This window comes from Rhinatrema bivittatum, chromosome 16, assembly GCF_901001135.1.
Source record: "Rhinatrema bivittatum chromosome 16, aRhiBiv1.1, whole genome shotgun sequence".
Taxonomy (NCBI): Eukaryota; Metazoa; Chordata; class Amphibia; order Gymnophiona; family Rhinatrematidae; genus Rhinatrema; species Rhinatrema bivittatum.
Genome location: NC_042630.1, coordinates 14,323,201 through 14,348,181, shown reverse-complemented (window position 1 = coordinate 14,348,181; position 24,981 = coordinate 14,323,201). Strand labels below are relative to the sequence as shown.

The following is a 24,981-nucleotide window of genomic DNA, read 5'->3' as shown; positions in this document are numbered from 1 at the left end:
GTGACCTTCAGCACGTCAGATCCTGGTCACCGATGCCGGATGTAAATAAGCTCAGATTTACTGTTCCAGGCAATACAAGAAACTAAATGGTTACCACCTCCCTAGGAATCTGAATCTCATTCTCAATCTCCCAGTAATACCCCAGGGGCCCTGCACCGTCAGATTACTAGGCGGGGTGACACCTGCATACTAAATGCTTTACATGTATCAACCAGAGAGAGGGTTAGAGGAAGGGACATTTTATTTATTTATTTAATGGTTTTTATATACCGTGGTTCGGCATAGCCCTCACAAGGGTTGACAAAGCAGTGCATCAATCAATATACATTCCTTAAGTAATTAATAAAAAGTCAAATATAAAGTTTTAAAAATATTGCACATTAGAATGAAAAATACACTAGAATCTTACAATACAAGTACAAATGTTATTCATAATAAGAGCACATTAAGTTGAAAATTACAAGAGCATAAATATCAGTTAAAAGGCAAGGTTAAAAAGTTAGAATTGCAAAGGCCTCTAGGGCGTATTTAAGGATAGGGAGAGTAGTATGTTAGGCAACTTGATATGCTGTTGAGAAAGAGCCAGGTCTTTAAGTCCTTTTTGAAAGTTTTGAGATTCGTTTGTAATCTTAGATCAGAGGGGAGTGCGTTCCATAGTTTGGGGCTTGCGAGTGACACTTGTGAGAGTTGAGCCGATCGAACTGAGGGGATTGTTAGTAGAGCTTTGTTGGCTGAGCGGAGATTTCGTTGTGGAATGTGGAGTTTAATTGCTGCGTTCACCCAGTCTGTCTGTTCTTCGTATATAATTGAGTGGTAAGAATCTTGTATTCTATTCGGGATTTTATTGGAAGCCAATGCAGTGATATTAAACCTTTTGTCTGTGTGCCTGGTCCGGACTGTAAGCTCCATAGAGCAGGGACTGTCTCTGTACGGCGCTGTGTACATGGTGCCTAATGAATGGAAGTCATGAGGAAGGGTGCAGGGGGAGATAGGGAGAGGTAATGAGGAGCTGCAGAGTGAAGGCACTTGGAGGTGAGCAGGAGAAGCTTGAACTGTACGCAGAAGCGGATGGGGATCCAATGTGGTGCTGTGAGAAGAGGGGTTACATGGTTATATCGGCATTGGAGGAGAATGAGCTTTAAAGCACCTTGGACTTCTCTCTGCAGAACAAGGATATCAGCTCTAGCTGTGACAGTAGAAACTATTTCTCTTTATAACCTCTTAAGATGTGCCCAGAAATAAAACCACTTTACCAAGTGTCCTGGCTTCTCTGACAGCACCCAGCTTTGGTTGGGAGAGCAGGGAAGAGGCTGGGTTAGCCTGTGATGTCTGCAGTCACAGTCCGCCCTGTCGTGCAATATTAACACTTAGTGACTGACTCTGCCATCTAACCATTCAGATTGTAGTATGTGTGCATGGCACTGGATGGCGCAGGTCCGTGGTCTGGCACTTCGTACTCATCACACCGGGGGTCGGCAGGTGCTGCAGTTGGTTTAGCACACCTGCACCAGTGGAAGCAGAGCGCCACTGCCAGGCAGATCCCCAGTTTGTACGCCAAGCTCAGTGTGGTGAGTAAGATCAAATCTGTCCTGTGCAACAGCCACGCGGCCTCGCCTCTGTCACCCACATCCGCTCCAGGAGACGTTGCTCCAGGAGTCGTCGCTCTGGTTCTGCCTTCCTCATCCACTCCAAGGGTCGATATTTCCACTGCTGTTCAAGGGAAAAACGTGACAATGAAGAAGGAGGAAGGTGCAGGTAGTGCATCTATTTTTTTGTATTTGTGTTCTACTCTGAGTGCATTGTTTGATGAAATAAGCAGTAAATAAGCTCAAATAAAACAAAATCTTTCTGAAATTCCTGATGCGTGGAAGCACAGGCCAGGGGATTCTGTGTGTGAATAGAAAGGGCTTTAGGCTTAGAAGCTGCACCTCGGCCTGCCCGAGTGCACACGGCCATGCAGAGGGACTTAGGCTCGATTACTCGTTCGGGCCCTTTTCTTCCTGGGCCGGCTGGGGATGTTGCAGAGGCATCACTCACATCCCTTTGCCATTGCACAATGGCGACACCTACTGGCCAGATCTGGGTCCTGTGATTGCAGGATTTTGCAAGGAGTCCTGATACACAACCCCCGGCCCAGGACTGATGCTGCAGAGATACAGCGCCATAGTAAGTTGGGTGGTTTAAATCAGGGGAAATAATTCCCGGGTTCTTGAATGAAGGCTCCTGTTTCCCAGCTCTGGTTTGAATTGAGCTGGGAAACCCAAAGGATTAGGAGGGAACTGCAGGGAAATATAAAAGCTCAGGAGGGGAGGGCGGGATGAGGTGGCAGATGCTGGCAGGGGAAGCTGGGAGTAGTTTAAGGGGGTGGCTGAGGCCCCCTTACCGAAAAGCCAAGTCTCGGGCATTACGCATGAGTCTCACACAATTGGAGGGCGCCTCACGCTCACACACGCAACGAGCCCCTCTGCTCATGTCAGCCCCCTCCGGGAGCCGCCAGGGGGGCAGGGGGAGAAGCTCCGAGAGTGGAGGGTCTCTGCCACGCTCAGCAGCTTCTCCTCTCAGCCAGCAGGGCGTGCAGGCCGCAAGATCTGGGCCGGTGCCGGAGGCGAGATCGGCTCACCTGGGAATTTCTGAACTGTGGTCAACCTCAGATTGCTGTGGATGAGTAGGACGGGATGAGGGGAATGCGTATCCAGTAACACACCCCCCCCCCCCCCCCCACCCACTGCTAATTCTCTCTTCTTTCCGTCATAATTCAAATGAGCAAAAGATGACATTTACCAGGAAATATAGGGTGGCTGCTGAAAGTGAATCATAAAGGACAGTCCAGTGACTGCGTGAAGGGAAAGGGGTGGAGGAGTTTGATGGGAGATCGGAGGGTGACAGGCAATGTCATTTTATGGCTCATAATGCGTTAGGAAACGTAACTCTTTATTGACTTCCAAAGCGTCTGATCATTTTGACTTCAGAAAAGTCTTGCATTTCCAGATGGTTTTCATCAGAGCACAAGAAGTGCCATACTCGCTCAGACCAAGGACAATGAAGCCCAGCATGCTGTCTCCGACAGGGGCCAATCCAGCTCTCGAGTACCCGGCAGATCCCATCAAGCAGATCTAATTCCTGTTACTCACTCCCAGGGATAGCAAAGGCTTTCTTTATTCTCCCTGGCTAATAATGTCTGCTGGACGTTTCCTGCGGGTACTTCTCCAAGCCTCTTTTAAACTCCGCTGTCCCAGCTGCCTTGATCATATTCTCTGGCATCAGATTCCACATGAAAAACTGCTTTCTAGGATCTTTCTTAATCCGCTGGTGGATTAGGATAATCAGAAGGAAATTTAAAAGAATCCAGCAATGCTAGACCTTTGAAGTCAAAATGATCAGGCACTTTGGAACTCAAAGACCAAGGTTTCCTAACTCATTATGAGCCATGAAAATGACATTGCCTGGCCCCTTCTGACCTCCCATCAAAGTCCATCACTCCTTCCCTGTCACCCAATCACTGGCCTGACTTTTATGATTCACTGATGACAGTCACCCTGCGTTTATAGTTCCTCCAGCCCCAATGTGCTTCTCTCCTCTCTCCCTCCTCTCACACTCAAAGCCCCTGCCCTCTCCTTTCCCCCCAAAGACCAATCTCCTCTCTCTCCAGCCAGTCCTGCTCCAGCATGGGTCACTCAGTGCCGTTGGTCAGCCCTCACCCAGTTTGAGCTCGTACAGTGCTCCGTAGCCCCGGGACACTGCAGCCTCAGGTGTGCTGGCAGGACCGGGCACAGGCTGAGGGAGGTTTCTGGGCATGGGGGGCAGGTCACAGAGACCCCAGCAGGCAGTGCGTGCTGCATGAATTTCTCTGCAGGACGGAGTGGAAACAAAAGCTCCATCTGCGCCCCAGGAAGAGGAGTCCCGGTCCAGATGCAGGACAGCGGCTGCTCTAAGGTCAGAGGAGGAGAGAGGGTCTCAGAGGTGGGGGCCGCAGGGGTTCATGGACCAGAGAGTGGACAAAGCTGCTCCCTCCATCCTCTTCACCACACATTAACCAGCTCCCTCCTGTGGAATTATCGCCCCCGAGGTGAGAGTAATTTAATAATAATAATAATGATAGGGATGACCCCCTGTAACACTTTACCTGTCACTGTGAGCTCCGTCCCTGGGAAGCTTTGCCATGTTTCAGTTTTTCCATCGTTTGTCCTCACCCCCACACGGCAGAAGTACCAGTTACTGTCCCTCTCCCTCAGGTCCCTTATTCTGATAGAGGCCGTCTTCTGCCCCCGCGGGTCCCCGACCAGTGAGATCCGTCCTGCATAGTCCTGACGGGTGAATCCCTCGCTGGGGTTGTATATAACAGGTCCATGGAACGAGTCAGATCTCCAGTACACTCTCAGATCCTGGAGGGGCTCGATTGCCCGGGGGTAGGAGAAGGAGCAGGGCAGGGTGACCGAGCCCCCCAGCACGGCTGAGACCGACTCAGGCTGATTCACCACATAGCTAGGCATTTGAGCAGAGACTGCAGACAGAGAGGCAGGGTATAAAGAGGGTTTCTCGTGTTAGGAGTTTAGTATTTGTACATCTTTCAGCTAATTAGGGTTTGTCTTGAAAGATGCTTAAAATCAGTCTTTTTCTTGTGTTACCACATTTACTGGGCTGCTGTTTTGGTTATTTAAATTAACAACACATCATACAAGCACTTAATATTAGTGGCTTTATTTATATTTTCCCACACAGCCCCAACACTCTCTCCCCCCCCCCCCCCCCCACTTAGCACAGCACCCCACATTTCTACCATGCCCCCTCCAGTCCCGGGAACCCTCCTCCCCCCCCTCCCACTGAGTCTCCTACTTCAGCCCTAGGCCCAACACCCACCCCATCAACATTCACAGCTTAATCCCTCTCCCCCCCCCAGCTCTCATAGCCCCCCAGAGACTCCCCCCCCTCAGCCCTCACAGCTTAATCCCTCTCCCCCCCCCCAGCTCTCATAGTCCCCCAGAGATTCTCCCCCTCAGCTCTCACCGCTTAATACCTCTCCCCCCCCAGCTCTCATAGTCCCCCAGAGATTCTCCTCCTCAGCTCTCACCGCTTAATCCCTCTCCCCCCCCAGCTCTCATAGTCCCCCAGAGATTCTCCCCCTCAGCTCTCACCGCTTAATACCTCTCCCCCCAGCTCTCATAGTCCCCCAGAGACTCTCCCCCTCAGCCCTCACAGCTTAATCCCTCTCCCCCTCTTCCCCTCCCAGCTCTCATAGCCCCCCAGAGACTCTCCCCCTCAGCCCTCACAGCTTAATCCCTCTCCCCCCCAGCTCTCATAGTCCCCCAGAGATTCTCCCCCTCAGCTCTCACCACTTAATACCTCTCCCCCCCCCCGCAGCTCTCATAGTCCCCCAGAGATTCTCCTCCTCAGCTCTCACCGCTTAATACCTCTCCCCCCCCAGCTCTCATAGTCCCCCAGAGACTCTCCCCCTCAGCCCTCACAGCTTAATCCCTCTCCCCCTCTCCCCCTCCCAGCTCTCATAGCCCCCCAGAGACTCTCCCCCTCAGCCCTCACAGCTTAATCTCTCTCCCCCTCCCATCTCTCATAGTCCCCCAGAGACTCTCCCCCTCAACCCACCAGCACTCACAGCTTAATCCCTCTCCCCCCTCCCAGCTCTCATAGCCCCCACCCCAATAGCCCCAAGTGTTCTCGCCCCCTCCAGCTCCAGCATTAGGGGAGTTAGAATCAATATGCAGGACAATCCCTGCCCTAAATCGGAGGAAAAGCCATACTCGCGAGGGGAGGGGGAGGCATTTAGCGTTGGAGCCACAGGGGTCGGTGTCCAGGGAGTCATCACAGTCTCTCCCGCATCTTCTCCTTTACACATTATCCAGATCCCTGTTTCAGATTTATCTCCTGGGAGCAGAGATTGATGATGATGATGATGATGATAAATAATACTGGTAAGGATGGCAGGGCCATCAAGGTGGGAGGACGACCTGGGAGAGCTGGGGGAGCCCCAAACTTTAACCTTTGGGAGACTTGGAAGAAAGGAAAACTGCTCAGTATGTTCAGAGGTAATGAGGAGCCAGCAGGTGGCCAAGGAAACGTTGGTTAAAGGGGAATTTACAGATGGCCTTATCATTGGGTGCCCAGGATGTTGGCTCCTTTAAGAGGCTTGGGCAGGCGATCTTCTTTGGCGAGTGCTTGTCAGAATATAAAATCTGGTTCACTGCTCGGCAGGAAGGGCTTTTTGGAGGGAGCCACCAGGTAAGCTGGTGAACCCGGGACCCCTTTTTTTTGGGCGAGGGCCCTGCAGGAGTTATCCCTTCAAGAAGAAAGGCCCGAGGCATATGAAGGTCTTCCTTTCATGAGGGGAACAACCTGGAGATCCGGCCTCAGTCTAGAGAGAGAAGGTTTGGGCCCCATAGACGGTGGAAGAGCAAGGCAAGGAGAGGCCCTTAGGAAGCGGAGTGTGCGGGGGATGCAAGGCGTGGGTGGGGGGTGCCTTCGAACACTGCCAGGGGTAAAGATTACTGGAACTAAAGAGGGGGTACCCGGTTGTCCACGATGTGAGTTATTGATTCAACTGGAAGCTAATGTTGATGTTAGGAGAAGATTGGGCATCCTACGGTTTAAGGGGTGAGAGATTGTCCATTTGGCAGTGGTACAGTAGTGCAGAGATGTGAACAACTTATTTCTATGGTGAAAGACTGAAATAATTGCTGGGAGTTTTACGAAACTTGTGTGGCGGGGGGCTTTGCCCGTCACCAGTTCATCCCCAGTATTTTTCCAGCAGTAAGACAGTGGGAGAGGAGGGGCTTTGCGTTTCGGAATCCTCCCCACCTTTTTAGGGGAGGGGTGTACAGTGCCTGGGAGCAGGCCCAGTTCTTCAGAGGGTTAGGAGCAGCTGTAGGAGCCTCCCGCAGAGGTTCCCTCAGAATCTACAAACCTCTGATTTCTGGGCTCTGAGATTTAGACGTTTTGGACTCTTGGGACCAGGACCCAGAGATCTGAAGAAGGTTTTCGGAAAAAGGTTGATCAGTTCAGAGGGAAGGGCAACCCCTCTGTACCCCACGGGGCTGGATCAGAAGGTTCTTTTTGCCTGAGTGACCAGGAAAGCGGGGGTGGAGGGAAGCCTGAGGTTCTGGACTTTCTGCCCGGGCTGAAGGAGAGAGGCTGGGGGTGAAGAGAAGTGAAGTGTAAAAAGTTTTTGGATTACAAGTTGAGAGTTGACCCACGGTTTGGGATTTTTGCTAAGGGTAATAGTGCAAGGAACACGGACGGGGAAACCATTTTTCCACTGCACTCATTGTTTGATGCTGAACTTTGTTTCGCAATACTGCACTGGATGCTGTTTTCATAAGTTGCAATAAAGATTTTATTTTGAACACCACTTTTGGCGTCCTTGCTCTTCTTCTGGTGACTGCGCCAGGGGCTCTGGAGATTAACATCTCTTCCCCGTCCAGACTCAAACTCGGACCCGTACCAGCACAAAGTGAAGGACAAAGCACCCAGCTTGGGGACCGGTTACATAACATGGGGCTTCAGGGCGCAGGCGTCCAGGAAAGTGAAGGAAGAATTCTCCAACTTTGTAAGTGACTATTTTTTGGGCTTTGAAATGCTGTGGGGAAGTTGGAAAATTTTCCCCATAGACTTACACTGGGCAAAGATGGCCACCAGCCCTGCCAGCGAGGGAGGAGCCGTGAAAGAAAATCTTCGTGCTGCTAGCCCAAGCTGGAGGAAGTGCCCGAGATGTCATTAGAGGTGGATTAGAAGAAACCAGCCTCAAGAGATCACAGTGACATCTATGGGGCGGAGGCTGTATCTGCGGCCCAACAAGAGAGTGACATGGCTCACGGAGACTGAGACTTCAGTGGACTCCCCCCTCCCAAAGGGCAGACCTCTTATGCCATTCTGAAGAGAGGAGAGAGAAGCTACGGGACTCCTCTGCCACCTGGAAAAGAAGGAGAATTATTGGCCCTTACAGAGAGGAAGAAGCATCCTACCCAAGTCCAGCCACAGCTCACCCAGGGATCGGGGACGCTTAGAGCTGTGACCGGGGAATGGGGGACCATCTAATATCTGAGCCCCCTTCCTCGTGGACAGCCTCAGCGGTGCAGGGGAAGCAAGCCCAGCTGCGTCAGCAGGAAGAGCAGCGTGATCGAGAAACATAAGATGACCAGAGATAATATGGATCAGTACCAGAGCCAGGAAAATATCTTTGTTACTGTCTTCTCTGTACCAGGGACACTGTTGTAGGGGGGAGAGAGGACCTCAGAGCCCCAGGGTATAGAAGGGGTAGGAATTGGGCTTACCTGCTAGGCCTGAGATTAACACCAGCAAGGGGAGGACACAGAGTCTCTCCAGGACGACCTGGGTCATTCTCTTCTCCGTCCTGTCTGTATTTTCCTTGGCTGTTCTCTTACTGATCATTCCTGGAGTGTTTCTTTGCTGTTACGTCTCCATAAATTAAGTTGACGCTAGGCAGGATCTGTTACCAGTTGGGGTGAGTGGTGGAACCGCTCTCTCCGGGCATCTTGTGTCACAGAAGTAATCCAGTGCCGGGGGAATGCAGAAGGGGAAGGCTTGGCCATAACACATCATCATTTCCTCTTGTAACCTCTTCTCCAAGCTTCTTCCTCCTAGCAGGTGCTGCTGCAGTTTGTTTTCTGTCATCACAAAAGCATTTGAGAAGAAGTCTGCAAGCTGAAAAATGTAATGGCATTCCTAGTCTCTCTGGGGAGAGATGGGTTTATTTTGTGCCGATCTTGACAGGAGTGGACCTGTTTCATGAGCCATGGGATGCTTGGGATGAGCTCAGTCTCTCAGAGTTCTTCTTAGAGCTTGCATTGTACCAAAGAGAGTCTCCTTCTGGAGTTTCATTCGGTGTATTTTTCATAGTCAACTTATCAAGGTGCGCTTGGAAATTTCTTTTAATGAAGCCAGAGACACCCATTATAAATGGGACATTTTCAGCATCCTTCTGCCACATTTTCTTGGTCTCTGATTGGATCTCTTGGTACTGAAGGATCTTTGCTTTCTCCATATGATCTACAGTATAGTCACAGGGTATTGAGACCACCATCAGTAATACTGTCCTTCAGTTCCTCTCCTTCCCCACAGTATCTGCTTTTCTAGCATTCATCTTCCTGTAGGTATGAATAGGAGTGTCCCAGGTGATCGCATCTTCTTCGTTGTCGTCTGCTCTTTTGGGGTTGTGCTCCCAGCGTTCGCTTGGCACGCCGATGTTATAATGTTTACCCAGCTTCCAATGAATAAGCCATGCTACCTTGTTGTGCCTCTCCGTGCACAGGCCTCACGTCATCAGCACTTCACCGCCAGCAGCGAGATGTGTAACTGATTCCTGCTCTGTCCCACAGACTCTGCCTGCCTTTGTCCATTTCGCTGGTCTTTTCTATGCTGGCTGTGAACCATCTCGTCCCGTGGTTCAGTCTCTCATCCATAGGTCTGAATTCACCTCTTCTCAACCCTTTCAATCTTGCTCCACGCGGGGGGGTTGCTGAAGCAGCCTCTCTATCCTTCCCACTGCACTTCTGAGTCTGCCAATTATCCTTTCCTTGTTTGCCGGCCTCATTCTTTGAAGAGCTCCTTCTCTTACGGGCCGATACAGTAAAGTGCGCTCTGAAACTAATAGCGCCTGCATGCTGATGGGCCTATTAGACATTCCCGCGCGATACGGCAAAGCCGCACATTTTACTTTCAAAAATTAACGCCTGCCCAAAGGCAGGCGTTAATTTCAGCCAACACAGGGAAAGTGTACAGAAAAAAACTGCTTTTCTGTATATTCTCCGACTTAATATCATAGCGATATTAAGTCAGAGGCCCCAAAAATTAAAAAAAATAAAAATTTAAAAAAAACATTTTAAAAAATTGCCTATGGGTGTTACGAGCGCGCGCGGGCGCGGTCGTCTCGGGCGGGTGGTGAGCCCTTGGGCCACGGCAGGACCCCAGGAGGAGCCCAAGGCCACACCGTGGGAGGTGAGCTGAGCAGGCATGGTGAGCCAGGCAGGCAGGAACAGAAGCAGGGAGTCCGACCCTCAGCCGGACCTGCATGCCCATGGTAGCCAACACGGGGAAGTTGACTAATGAACGGTCCTCCGACTGTTCCCGGCCCTTTCGGACCTGCCGCAGGGAACGGCAATGGGCAGCAGGCCGGGCAGAGGCGAGGGCAGACAGAGTCCTTAAACAGAAGACATCAGTCGGGGCAGAAGCAGGCTGAAGCAAGACGGAGACATCAGGGCAAGGGCTGAAGCGAGACACAGGAAAGGTCCAGGCGAGCAGGAACTCCGATGCTGGGATACTCACATCCGAAGCCCCCTCGGCTGGCAGAAGCTCAAGAGCCCGTGGGACGAATCCCTCCTGTTGGCCACTCCAGGGCCCAACAGGACAGAAGGCTCAGGAACCAGGTCAAGGCAGAGACAGGCAGACATCTGGGCAAAGGCTGAAGCAGACACTGTAGACAAGGCTGGACGGAAACATTGCACTGTCCATCAGGGCGCCCTACTCAGCCCACCCGTGGGACTGAGTCGCGGACCACCCTGTCCCAGACGCGCCCTACACAGCCTAGGAAGGCTGGTCGCGGACCACGCTGAGAAGGAGGGCGCGGGGAAACTCCAGGCGAACAGGAACTCCGATGCTGGGATACTCACATCCGAAGTCCTTACGGCTGGCAGGCACAGGAACAAACATCTAGGCAGAGACACTGGACAGGGATCCATCAAAGCATATGATGATCACGGAAGACCTGGATCAGCAAGGATACAGACGACTGTAGGACCTGATCCGAAGGCGTTTTGCAAGTGAACAGACAGTCCTTAAATACTGGAGATAGAAGGCAACTCCCTGGGAGGAGCTTGCCAGGACCGCCCACCGCTGGTCCTATAACTAGGGTAGAGAGCTGCGGGCCAGCCCCTAGGGAAACGGGCGAGGCTGGAAGCAGGAAGTCCAAACGCTGAGGCTTGCAAGCCACAGGCGTGCCTCAGGAGCAGCTAGGCCTCTCAGGCCCTGGAGCAAGTCCTGGATGATGCGCAGGCGAGGCCCTGGCTTCAGAGCGGCCTCCAGAGGAAGGTAAGAGACCTCCTGCAGCGCAGCAGCAGGGGGGATCGCAACATATGGGTCCGAAGATGGACACTCACTTATGCTGGCGTCCGCGTTTTCTGAACCCGTGGCTCTCAGCCCCAAGCCTTATGATAAGCCATAAAAACCTTACTGCGGTGATGAGCCTTCTTGAAAATTCCAATTCTGCGACTGGACGTGCTTTGCTCATGGACTTGGCCGTAGAAGCAGTCCTGTGCTTTTCCCCTTACGTCTACCCATCAGTACCCCAGACCGTAAAGGTCAGGGCTGGATATCCGGCTATACATAACCAGCTAAGCTTTGAAACCTAACAGGCTATCTTTGGATATTTCCAGTTAAGCTGCAATCTTCACCTTTAACCAGCCAAATTTGAAGGCCTGCAGACCTTATTGCTTCCCACATTAAGGCTCTTGGGGGTAGAGCCCCGCCCTCCAAAAATAAATCCTGCTCCCAGCACATCCAGCAGTGCTTTTGTAATAGAAAGAAGTGACATCATCACTGCATGTAAATAAGGACGTGCAGCCCCCTGATAGACCCCAGCGATGTGTAAGGGGGTGTGGGGGTGTTTGTAGGCTTTGAAACGGTAAAAGCAACGCCCCCTCTCTCATTCTCTGCAGCCGGAGGTCACGGGTCCCTACTGCTTCATTTTCCCTTCTTTTCATTTCTTTAGGTACAGACACACACAAGGGACAGTCCCCGCTCTATGGCACTAACAATTTAGCCAAGAAGCACAGACAAGGCAAACAGGAGTTTTCGGGAATTGCGTCTTCTATACCACACAAACAGCAAGCTGACCAAGGCAGTTTACAACGATAAAATACAATAAAAAGCATAACAATCCTATAAAACCCAAAAATCGAATTAAAACATGGAAATAACCATGCCTTCAATTTCCTTCTAAAAGTCAAATAATCTTCCTGCAATCATTTATTAAAGTAAGCATTCTTAAAAATATCAGGGCTATGATCAGGAAGCGCCAGGGAGTAAGATTAAGAGCAGCCTCAGGAAGGGGATGCACCAGCTCAGGAAGGCTGTTCCAGGTGTACGGCACCGCAAGGCGGAAAGCGCAGAGTGGGGAGCTGCTGTTGGAGGAGAAGGGCACAGATAAGAGCAGGAGGTGCTAAATGTTTATTTAAGTATTTGCTTTTGCATTGCTGATGCCTTCTTTGCCTTTATCTTCTTTAAAACCAGCCTGTGACTCCTCCTGCCTGGCCCAGATAACTAGAATGACTCATTTCCGATTTTGTGGGTTGCTTCCTATCTTAGGTTTGGTTTTAAAATCTGCCTCTGGTAAGCGCATTAACACACAGAAGGAGGAAACACTTTTTTTCTTTTCTTTTATAGCTGGTCAGTGGGGCAGAGCTATCCCCAACTCATAAATGATCTATAAACCCAGCTGGTGCGACTACTTTAAATCTTACCTCCGGCTCTACTGGAGAATCAACACAAAACCTTTATTTATTTAAAATGTTCCTATACCACCTTCCCCACAGCAACCAAAAAGTTTGGTTGGAAGATTGACAATTCGGTATTGTAACAATAATAATTCAAATATATTTTTCTTTTATTTTAAGGTGCAGTAATTTTTTTTTTTTTTTTTTTTATTTATTGCATTTTAAACAATTTATACAAGAACACTTGCATTGAAATTTTTAAGTACATAAATAACCAACAAAAATTCTGAAACCAGAATACTGAAACAAAATATTCAATAGGCAATATTTAAATTTATGTACCTAAATAATAAAGGAAATATGGGAGAGCATGTAATATAAAGAGCAAAAATTAGGAAATAATATTTCAAATTAGTGGCATTCTGAATTCAGATCCCCATTCTATTTCAAAAAACGCCATAATGGGCTATTGAGGGGCGCTATGTGAGTTTAGGAAGGACCTTAACTGTATAGGTTCCGTGAATATATACATCTGTTGTTGATATTGCATGCAACATTTACAAGGAAAACAAAGTTTAAACTTAGCTCCAATCTTTACCACCTCCTGTCTCATATTGAGAAATTGCTTTCTTCGAATCTGAGTTTGTTTAACAAGGTCTGGGTAACACCAGATTCTTTGTCCAAAGAATGATACATGGGCGCTTCTAAAGTAATTTTTGAAGATATTATTTCTGTCCATCAACAAAGCGAAAGTGACTAAAAGAGGTCTTCTTACAGTAATCTCCAGTTCTTGTGACGAATCCAATATTGAGGATAAATCTGGTAAAGCTTGTTCTTCTTGTGCCTCAACGCTTCCTTGCTTAGCATATAGATAATAGGCTTTAGTCACCACTGGTTTTATTTCATCAGGTATTTTAAGAACCTGAGCAACATAAAGCCTAAACACATCAAGTGGTGAGACATTTTTTATAACTGGAAAATTTAAGAAGTGTAGATTATGAACCCTTATGTTATTCTCAAGTTTTTCCAACCTTCTGTTCGTATCATTATGGGTTAATATCACAGTTGAATGTACTTTTTCCATTTCAGTCACACGGTTCTCCATTTTTAACAAATTTAATAAATTAGCATTTAATTTTACTTGATTTTTCACCTCAATAACTTCTTTTGTTAGCCCCAAAATCGCTTTTTCCAAAGCTTGTAGTGCTGCCCAAACCATTGTTAAGGATATTTCCCCAGGAGGTTTCTCGACCTTCAACAGTTTTGATTCCTCCTGCACTCGAGGAGCCCCTCCTCCACCCTTCTCAAGACCAGTATTCTCCTCCATTTCCACGGAGCCAAGCCCTTCAGAGAGGTTCCGTCCCTCGGCACTTCTTGCCTTCTGGGACCTTAACCTTCCCCTGTAGCTCCAATATGGTAAGTCCTTCATTCACTTCGGGTTTCCCCGCTTCCATCGCCGTCCCTTCTCCGAATAACTCGGACGTTTCGGCGGCCATCTTTTTCCTCTCTTCCGCTTCACCTGGAGGTGCTGGCCTCGCTGGCGAACCGGGACTCAGCGATGTCTCGGTCAGGGAGAGCTGATCTCGCTCCAAAGATTGCCCTCCAGCGACCTGGTCTCCCGGTAAAAACGGGGGTATGGCTGGAAAGAAGCTGCCGATTTGAGGCTGAGATGTCTGTAGGGGTGTAGAAGTCGTTTCTACACCTCTAATCCGCGCCTTCCGCTTGGTGTGGGGCATTTTGATTATAAAAGAACAAAGATTCAGCGGGAAAATGTGCGGGAGGTAGAGAGCTTCTTCCAGCACGTCTGCTCAGGACGCCATCTTGAAAGCTCTCCCTAAGGTGCAGTAATTTTAATAAAACAAACATTAGCAGTTGGCAGAATATACTTCATAGCATTGGATAACACGTATAACACAGTGAATAAACAGAGAACAAATATAAGACATTTCTTTTCTTTTTCCTCTACTGAATAATACAAAGTAGTAAACTCTCTTCCTTTTGTTCCTTTCTGTTTTATTTGAAAACTTTCAAAGAGCAATTCAACTTAAGGTCCGTCACAAAACCATAGAACCGGGCCTACCTGCTAATACTACTGCAGAATTCCGCAGCTAGACTTTTAACTGGGACTAGAAGAACCGACCATATCACTCCCATGCGGAAGGATCTTCACTGGTTGCCTGTCAAATATCGAGCCCAACACAAAGTTTTATCATTAATTCATAAAACATTGTATAATGAAAAGATTGAATGGTTAACTTCATCTTTACATTTCCATAGCCCCTCAAGAATCACAAGATCAACAGGTGCTGGGATGTTGCCTGTATTATCTCCTAATCCACAAGATTTGCGGATGGAATCAGATATTAAAGTATCTAAAAAGGGTGTAAAAACATGGCCATTTCAACAAGCCTTCCAATAACTGTTTTGATTTTATGCCCTTTTAATATTTAATATTTATTATTTTACTACTTTTCTTAATCTTTTGAATTTTTAAACATTTAATTAATTCCTATGGTTTAATTATTTTTAATATTTTTTAATTTTATTATGAAACTATGTATTTATATTTTCTCTTCACTTTTGAAATGCAAATGTTTTTAAATGAATATTTGCCTGCAAGTGTAAACTGATGTGACATGTTCTCATAAACATCGGTATATAAAAACCAATAAATAAAATAAAAGAAAGAAAGAAAGTGTCTTATTTCCTGGTACTTACCTTGCTTCAAGACTTTACAACCTTAGGGGGTCGTTTACCAAGTGGATTGCACGCGATAAGGGACGTTTTCGCAAGTGAAAAGACCTTTATTGCGTGCGATACCAAGTTGGGGGCGGAGTCGGGGTGGCGAGAGCCCCGGAAGAGGAGGAGTCGGGGCGGCACCTTTTATGGTGTAGTTATTTGGCGTGACACCGGCAGCGATCGCTGACGGCTATCGCAGGACCGCCCCCCCCTGCCCCCCGTTACCGCGGGATTCACTATGTCATGCGGCATTAGTAAATCCAGCCCTTAGTGACACTGGAATGGTTATAAAGATTTGTCCTTTTGGTCATTTTCCTTTTTCCCCAGGATTTTTTCTTCTTTCAGGAAACTCCTGTAAACTCATCCAGGTAAGTCTGACATTTTCTTTTTTCAGTTTATCCTCTCCGTGTATCTAGCCTGTAGCTCTGGTGTACAGGTAGGCAACTCCGGTCCAGGAATGCCATAACTAGGTCTGGGTTTCAGGATACCCACAATGAATATGCTTGAGCTATATTTCCATGCACTGTCTCCATTGGATGCAAATATATCTCATGCATAATCATTGTGGATGTCCTGAAAACAAGACCGTTTGTGGAACTCCAAGACTGGAGTTGCCCACCCCTACTCTAGTCTGTATTTATAGATTGTATTTCTAGACTATTTCATTGGTCTATATCATTAGTCTGTTTTTGTAGTCTGTATTATTAGTCTGGCCAGACAAAAAAATACTGCCAGGTGTGCACACCCACATTTCTTTCCTGTTCTTTGCTGCAGCTTCTTTGTCTCCTCTGGATGTGGCATCCTCTGGAATGTAGACTGCTCTCAGTTGAATCTTAGCTTTAGTACCTATTCCCTAACTTTAAAGAAATAAAAACCCTGTTACACTATCATGCAATTCTTTCCCAATAAAGCTTTGTAAGAATGTTTCTTCCTTAAATCTGGAACCTTGATGATTTGTGAATTCAACTAGAATAAAGGCAGTGCAGTTCCTGTCTCTTTCTTCTCTTTCGTATTTCTCTCAGTTAAACTGCACAGCACCAGTAAAGAATTTCTCCAAAAGGAATATTGGTAAACTTATTTAGGCACTCTCTCACTCTTCATTCCTCACTTTCCTCTTTACATTAATCTGCCACACAATCATTCAAAACCCCTGGCTTATCTTTCTTTTCTGAAAATGTTGATGGCTATTGGCTAAAGATTTTTGCGAGGTATCAAATACAGACTGCAGCCTGAAACTGCTACAAGGGAATGTCGTCTTTATATGCTGTGTACAGAAAATACCCCCAACTTTACGCCAAGATAACAGGCACTACAAAAGGCTTCCAGAATTCCTTCTCAAAGGGTACAAATGTTAAAGTGTTCAGCCTCTCTCTGGGCCTCATTTTATAAAGTATCGCAGGCCTGCGATACTTTAGGTAATGAGGGGCCGGGGGGGGGGGGGGGGGGCGGGCCTGAATCTTGAAGGAAAGTGCAAAGGGCTTGATGTCGTGTGATGGGCATATCCCCATGGATAATTAGAAGGTGAGTGGAATGGTACAAGTGAATCTCAGAGGAAGGATTGAGGTGATATAATGCATGAATGTCAAGAGAGAGTGTGGAGGGGATGGGGTAGTTTGATGGGTGAGTCCCAGGGTCAGTATAGGGGTGTTTTGGGATGTGATGGGCAAATTTCAGAGGGCATTATGGAAATGCTGAAGGGGATGATGAGATGTTGGGGTTGATGTGATAGATTCAACTTGGGGGACTGTATTGGGTGGCATAAAAGGCATCAGAGGACTGTGTGAATGGATTGACATGGCATGAAGGGAGAATCTCAGGACATCGTGGGATGGGTGAGTCTCAGGAGACAGTATGGAGAGTTTGGTGTGATAGGATGGGTGAGCCACAGGATCAAGGAGGTTTGGGGGAAAAATGATGACTGCCAGGACCGAGGGCAGGTGATGGGCAAATCTAAAAGGGGAGTCTAGAAAGGATGGGATGAGGTGATGGGTGAATCCCAGAAGGTATCATGGAAGGGTTGACTAATGCTGCCCTATAGAGGTCTCTAGCGAGCCCACACCTTGACTATTTTGTTCAGTTCTGCAGACTGGACCTTCATAAGGACATGGCAAGGATGAAAGTGGTCCAGAAAAGGGCTAATAATCATCATACAAGGCCTGCAACACCATCCCTACAAAGAGAGGTGTGAGACACTCAAACACAGGTGCTGGAGGAAAGGGGAGGTAGCGTGGATATGATAGAAGCATTCATATTTTGAGAGGCTTCAGCAGAGTGCAGAAAGGTGAAATTTTCCATAGAAAAGGAAATTCAAGGATAGGGCTGTAAGGTTTCAGAGAATAAGGGTCAGAGGAGATTCTTCCTTACTCAGAGGGTGGTAGATTCGCTCATGGATTCCCTGAGACAACAGAGCTCCCCTATAGGCTCTTGAGCCAGCAGGGCACATACGGGTCCCACCTGCACAGAGCCCTCTCCCTCCCCTCCCCAGGCCAATCCCTTCCGCCTCTGTTTCGGGAACAGTACGCCTTATGTGTAACCCACTCGCATTAAGATAGAGCTTCCTCTCCTTTCCGTCTTTTTCCTTCAGTTCAGAAAATGGACACATTTTAATATTGTTTCAGGGCACTATTTCATTGTGGGATTTTGATGAGGAGTTTCACAAATTTGCAATTTAAATACAATGAGATGTTTGGAATGGAAGGAGGCTTATTTTTAGACTTGTGGTTTATTTTTACACGGTTTGCTGTATGGTGTATTGAAGCCCCTCCTTTTTTGTTGTTAGAATGGGTTTTTGGCAGCATGTTTATATATATTGTATTGAGTGGGGGTCGTTTATTGGTTCTGTATTTTATGTCGTCTTCCGCACTTGCAAATTTCCGCCTCCTACTCGTATCAGCACTCCCTTAGCCCTTCTATCGAAATTGCCTCTTGCTGATCTCAAACTGTTTTGGGGGATGCCATATGTGCAGCCCTAGAGGCTTCTTACAGTCGGTGTTTGCGCATTTTTACCCGATCAGATAGGTTCTTACTGTCCTTGGCTTCATCAGTTTTGCTCAGGAAATCATGTGGCAGCCTGCAGTGACGCCCACGCACCAGTTGGCTTTAGTTGGATAGCAACTTTGTTTTCTTGTTTGTTCCTTTTATGCGGTCAAACATTTTAATGGAAGCACCCCCCCCCCCCCCCGTAACTAAATTAGGATCCAGATACTTTAGAGAAAATTAGGTATCTCGGAGGTACTGACTGTTCCTCCAACAACTCTGTACTTGTATTTGCATCAGGTCTTGCCCCCTCTACTTAACAAAAATAACCCTGATGAAAATTATAGTTTCTAGCATTTTCCCCACATTTGTTCATCTTTCCAGAGAAAGAAATGGAGTGCTGTTGCCTGACTCTGCCGATGCTGATAACACCATCCTTCTCTAGACCATTTGCTCGCTCTGCTCTTTCTTTTTCTGTTTTGTTTTTTTTGTTTGTTTGGTTTTTTTTGTGTCTACAGTGGTCTTTCCTGGTTCATTTGCTTCGTTGCGTTCATCATTGACTGGAACTTCTGCTGACTGAATCTTTTCCTCTCCTTCGACAGGGAACTTTTCTTCAATCTTTCCCTTTCTTTGCTTTTTTTTTGGGGGGGGGGGGGGGAGGGCCTCTTATTTCTCACAACTTCTTCGGTATTGTGGATTTTCCTTCTTGTCTTCTAAGGAATTTCCTTTACCCGCCCTCTCTTCTGTGGCTCCCATTATTTCTCCCGGAGCTTTCTCTCTCCAGTTCTAGCAGTGGCTTCTGCTTCTCCATTTTCCTCTCCAGACTTCAGAGAGGATCCTTGCCTCCCATTTTCTTTTAAGTTCAGACATTTTTGCTTTTCACGTCTTCATCTGTCTTTTCTCTTCGCATCACTTTCCTCCATTAGGAATTCCACAGGCTTCAGTTCTCGCTTACTTCAGCGTCTTCTTTACTAATCATCTTTTCTTCACAGCTGACAGGAATTTTGCCTCCACTGCTTTCCATGATATTTTCTTTGGTGATTGCTTTAGTGAAGAAGTCTTTGTTGGAGACATTTTTTAGTACTTTAGGGGATAAACTCCTGGGTTCAAGCCCCCAGGTATAATCCCAGTAATTGTGTGTGGCTCTTTGTGTAGGGGATAAACTCTTGGGTTCAAGCCCCCAGGTATAATCCCAGTAATTGTGTGTGGCTATTTGTGTAGGGTATAAACTCTTGGGTTCAAGCCCCCAGGTATAATCCCAGTAATTGTGTGTGGCTATTTGTGTAGGGTATAAACTCCTGGGTTCAAGCCCTCAGGTATAATCCCAGTAATTGTGTGTGGCTATTTGTGTAGGGTATAAACTCTTGGGTTCAAGCCCCCAGGTATAATCCCAGTAATTGTGTGTGGCTATTTGTGTAGGGTATAAACTCCTGGGTTCAAGCCCTCAGGTATAATCCCAGTAATTGTGTGTGGCTATTTGTGTAGGGTATAAACTCTTGGGTTCAAGCCCCCAGGTATAATCCCAGTAATTGTGTGTGGCTATTTGTGTAGGGTATAAACTCTTGGGTTCAAGCCCCCAGGTATAATCCCAGTAATTGTTTGTGGCTATTTGTGTAGGGTATAAACTCTTGGGTTCAAGCCCCCAGGTATAATCCCAGTAATTGTGTGTGGCTATTTGTGTAGGGGATAAGCTCCTGGGTTCACGCCCTCAGGTATAATCCCAGTAATTGTGTGTGGCTCTTTGTGTAGGGTATAAACTCTTGGGTTCAAGCCCCCAGGTATAATCCCAGTAATTGTGTGTGGCTATTTGTGTAGGGGATAAGATCTTGGGTTCAAGCCCTCAGGTATAATCCCAGTAATTGTGTGTGGCTATTTGTGTAGGGTATAAACTCTTGGGTTCAAGCCCCCAGGTATAATCCCAGTAATTGTGTGTGGCTATTTATGTAGGGTATAAATTCTTGGGTTCAAGCCCCCAGGTATAATCCCAGTAATTGTGTGTGGCTATTTGTGTAGGGGATAAACTCCTGGGTTCAAGCCCCCAGGTATAATCCCAGTAATTGTGTGTGGCTATTTGTGTAGGGTATAAACTCTTGGGTCCAAGCCCCCAGGTATAATCGCAGTAATTGTGTGTGGCTATTTGTGTAGGGTATAAACTCTTGGGTTCAAGCCCCCAGGTATAATCCCAGTAATTGTGTGTGGCTATTTATGTAGGGTATAAGCTCTTGGGTTCAAGCCCCCAGGTATAATTCCAGTAATTGTGTGTGGCTATTTGTGTAGGGGATAAACTCCTGGGTTCAAGCCCCCAGGTATAATCCCAGTAATTGTGTGTGGCTATTTGTGTAGGGTATAAGCTCTTGGGTTTAAGCCCCCAGGTATAATCCCAGTAATTGTGTGTGGCTATTTGTGTAGGGTATAAACTCTTGGGTTCAAGCCCCCAGGTATAATCCCAGTAATTGTGTGTGGCTATTTGTGTAGGGGATAAGATCTTGGGTTCAAGCCCTCAGGTATAATCCCAGTAATTGTGTGTGTTTATATGAGATTAGCCCCCCAGGTCAGAGCCTCTGGACAGGATACCAGTATGCATGGTCTGAACCCGTAACAGTCTTTCTCCGACACTTCTCTTTTAGCTACGGAAACCCTGTCCTCTATTTTTATTTTTGTCAGAATTTCCTTTCCAGAGAACTAATTTCCTCTGTAATCTCTTCTGCAAAAGAATCTTTGTTCACTTCTGAGAATACCTTCTCCAAGAATCTGTTATGGTTGTGAGGTGTTATTTATTTATTTATTTAGAGTTTTTGCTACACCAACATTCGTTAGATACATCACATCGGTTTACATTAAAACATAACCATAGCAAGAATATACTTTACAGAGAACACAGTGAATTTAAACAGAGGTTGTAGCTACAGGGGGAGGAGCAAGGGGTGAACTATATACAAGACACATAGCTAATAACAAAAATTTACAAGTATTAGATGCTCGTAGGGTATGGATTGGCTATATATGTAACGGGAGTTGGGGAGGGTATGTGTAATAAACATAGATAATTACATCGTTAACTGGTGAGGGGGGGGGGGAGATTAAAGAGAGGGTTAAGTGTCTGCTAGTAAGAAAAGCCAGGTTTTTAGTTTTTGTTTGAATTTTTGTGGGCTTGGGTACTGCGGCGATGGCTACTCCCACGGGGAGGAGCCCCGTGAGGAACCGCAGTACTAGACTAGACTCAGACACATAGACAGATGATAGAATTTATTACACAGCTTGGTGGTTCTGCCAGGAGGTGGCAGTAGTGAGGTAACCCAGATGAGGAAGTCCAGGGACCCTCTGCAGAGGAGTCCAGTCTCACTCCGGATAGATGCTAGGCAGCGCGAGTTAAGATAGAAAGTCCCGGATGTAGGCTGCCAGCGCTGAGCTGTAGGTGAGACAGACTAGAGAATGGTTAGATTGCTCACAGTAGATGGTAACTGTATAGATGTAATTCCTGGCAGGCAGAAGTAGTAGAGTTGCAGGCACCAAGGCAGGGAGCGCAGGCCCTTGAGGCGCGAGTACCTGGTATCCCCAATAAGGCACCTGGAAGGAAAGAGAAGGGCCCCCGAGGAGCAGGTACCCAAGTTAGCGATGACAGCCCCGGAGGGCAGAGAGAGAGCTTCCAGCGGCAGCAAGGAAGCGGCAGAGTAGCTCAGACCGAAGGCTTTCCAATCCTATCACGATCTTTGCTAACTCGATTCGGTCAGCAATACAGGGAAGGCTAAATACCCGGATGGTGTGACGTCACTCGAGGGGGACGCCCCCGAGGTTCGCGCCATGGTGAGAATAAAGATGTGGGTGGCGTGCGCGCACGCGCACCTTAAGAGGCCCTTAGGAGAGATATGGCGGATAGCCATGCCATAGCCATTCCGGGGACGCCAGGGAGAGCGGCAAGAAAACGCGGCGGTCGCCATCTTCCCAAGGCTAGTGGAGCAAGCAGATTAAAAAGGTGAGGCACAGAGGACGAAGCCGTCTAAGTCCGACGGACGCAACAGAATCTTATCAGACAAGTCTTCATCTTCTTTCTCAAGATAGTTCAGTTCCTCCTCCAGAGGTTCCTTCTTAAACTTCATTTCCGCACGGGTTGTCTCTAGTTCTTGCTTCTCTTCAGCCTTCCCTTCTCTTTTCTCGCGCTCCATTATATCACTTTGGATTGGATTCCAGGCGACATTTCTTCTTGTCTAAACTGGTTTCAGGGATCTCTTTCCCGCCCTGCTCCACTTCAAAATGTATCCCTCCTCTTTTCTGTAACTTCATTTTTGCAGTAGACAGGATCTCTTCATAGTCTCCCTTCCAAATTGCTAATTTATTAAGCCTTTGTAGATCATTTCTTGCAATCAAGAGAAATTCTTTATGCGTCTCCTTGCTTGGCATGATGTCTCTCAGTTCCTAACTGCCATCTCCTCACATTTTCCTTCCAGCAGATCATCATCAGTTGCACGGGATCTATTTAATGTGTGAGTTCTTTGATCATACTTGTGAGTTGGATTGGCCACTGTTGGAGACGGATGCTGGGCTTGATGGACCCTTGGTCTGACCCAGTATGGCATGTTCTTATGTTCTTACCATTGCAGCAGACCCCCAGCACATCTCTGAGCTCCCTCAGTATCCTGGGATGTACCTCATCCAGCCCCATGGCCTTGCCACTTCTAGTTTTCCCAGCTCTTCCCATATATTCTCTTCTGTAAAAGGAGCTGGGTCTACCCCATTCCCATTTATGGTGTTGTCAACCAGCAATGGTTCTTCTCCAAGGTCTTCTTTAGTGCACACAGAGCTGAAGAGTTTGTTTAATATTTCTGCCATTTTTTCATCTGTCTCTGCACCTTGCTCCTTGTCTTCTTTCCATTTCATTATACCACTTTCAGCCTTCCTTCTTTCTCTATCTTTCTTCCACTTGACCTTTTGTTTTCCTTATTTCCTTCTGGTGAAACTGAGGAAGATGAAGAAATGTATTTAAAATAAGAACGCAAGATATGTCATACTGGATCAGACCAAGGGTCCATGAAGCCCAGCATCCTGTTTCCAACAGTGGCCAATCCAAGTCACAAGTACCTGGCAAATATCCAAACATTAAATAAATTGCAAGCTACAATTGCTTATTAATTAATAGTAGTTTATGGATTTTTCTTCTAGGAACTTATCCAAACCTTTTTTAAACCCAGTTACACTAACTGCTGTAACCACATCCTCTGGCAAAGAATTCCAGAGTTTAACTATATGCCGAGTGAAAAAGAATTGTCTTTCATTTGCTTTAAATGAGCTGCTTGCTAATTTCATGGAGTGCCCCCTAGTCCTCTATTATCTGAGAGAGTAAATAACCAATTTACGTTAACTTGTTAAAGTCCTTTCATGATTTTGTAGACTTCTATCATATTCCCCCTAAGACTTTTCTTCAAACTGCACAGCCCTAACTTCCTTAGCCTTTCCTCATAGGGCAGCTGTTCCATGCCCCTTATCATTTTGGTCACCCTTCTCTGCACTTTCTCCAGTGCAGCTATATCCTTTTTGAGATGCAGAATTGTACACAGTATTCAAGGTGCGGTCTCACCATGGAGCGATACAGAGGCATTATGACATTTTCCGTTTTATTCACCATTCCCTTTCTAATAATTCCTAACATTCTGTTTGCTTTTTTGACTGCCGCAGCACACTGCACCGACGATTTCAATGTGTTATCCACTATGACACCTAGATCTCTTTCTTGGGTGGTAGCACCTAATATGGAACCTAACATTGTGTAACTATAGCATGGGTTATTTTTCCCTATATGCATCAACGCAGGTGCCAAATATCTGTGCCAAAGAGGCACCTGTTACCAATTGCTTTATGGCCACGTACGCTAAACTTCGAAAGATTTTGCTGTGGGCACCAGAATCTTAAATCCAGCCCAGCTCCTGGCCCCTGTGACAGCGGAGAGCCTTGGTAGGGGGGTGGGAGGTGGTTGGCATCCGATGCATGCTCTTACGTTTGTGACAGGAGCTGGTTTTGAAGTTACAGTCCTCCCCCTGTTGTGGTGACCCCACTTAATAATTGACTCTGTCGTGGGATCATATCACTGAAGACCTCGCTGGGAGTTCGGAGGTGCACGCGGTCTATCGCTTCTGCGCCAGTGGAAGCAGAGCGCTACGGCCAGGCAGATCCCGAGCTTGAAGATCGAGGTGACTGTGGCGAGTAAGATGAGATCCATCCGATGGAGCTGCCATGGGCCCCCGGCTCTGCCACCCAAATCCATTCTAGGAGTCGTCCTGGTGTTGCCTTCCACATCCACTCTGGCGCTTGCTGTACTGGTTCTGCCTTCCACACGCAGGCCAGAGGTTGCCCTGCTGCTTGGTGCTACCATTGTTGTCCATGGTAAAAAGGTGACATAGCCGTTTCTTTTTGGGTCTGTGTATAAAAAAGAAACGCAGTAGATTTAGAAACTATACCACAGGCCTAGCTCAAGGAGGGAGGAAGAGGTGGCAGGTTCTGATGGAGAAAGGCCGGGGTAGTTTACCCGCTATTCCCTCTCCCTCCTGGACACTTCTGAACCACTGGAGGGACTGTCCCATGAATCACAGAAATTATATTAAAATGTGGGTTTGCCAACTCACCTCTGGTTAACCCAAGCAAGCCGATTCTGTCCTGTTTAACCCGTTCCACGCAGACAATGGCTTACCCATGCCTTCTCCCCTGCCCTGCAGACCTGTCACATTAGGGGCCGGCTCAAGGCCGGACTGCAGCAGTTGATTGTGGTAATGAAGGCGCAGGGTGGAACTGGGCTTTTGGGGCCTGAAAGAAGAGCATGTGC

At 47.4% G+C, this 24,981-nt stretch overlaps 1 protein-coding gene across 1 annotated transcript in view; it reads right to left on the bottom strand.

The window, feature by feature from the left end:
* Positions 1-223: 223 nt before the first annotated feature.
* Positions 224-24,981, bottom strand: part of LOC115077396 — a 33,877-nt gene continuing 9,119 nt past the window's right edge. Inside the window, exons 4-8 of the mRNA XM_029579685.1 lie at positions 24,251-24,578; positions 12,080-12,143; positions 8,280-8,415; positions 4,124-4,501; positions 224-1,710 (exon numbers count right to left, since the gene is read on the bottom strand). Coding sequence (XP_029435545.1) covers positions 1,388-1,710; positions 4,124-4,501; positions 8,280-8,415; positions 12,080-12,143; positions 24,251-24,578 — 1,229 coding nt within the window. The 3' untranslated portion in view covers positions 224-1,387. The remainder of the gene's footprint in view (positions 1,711-4,123; positions 4,502-8,279; positions 8,416-12,079; positions 12,144-24,250; positions 24,579-24,981) is intronic.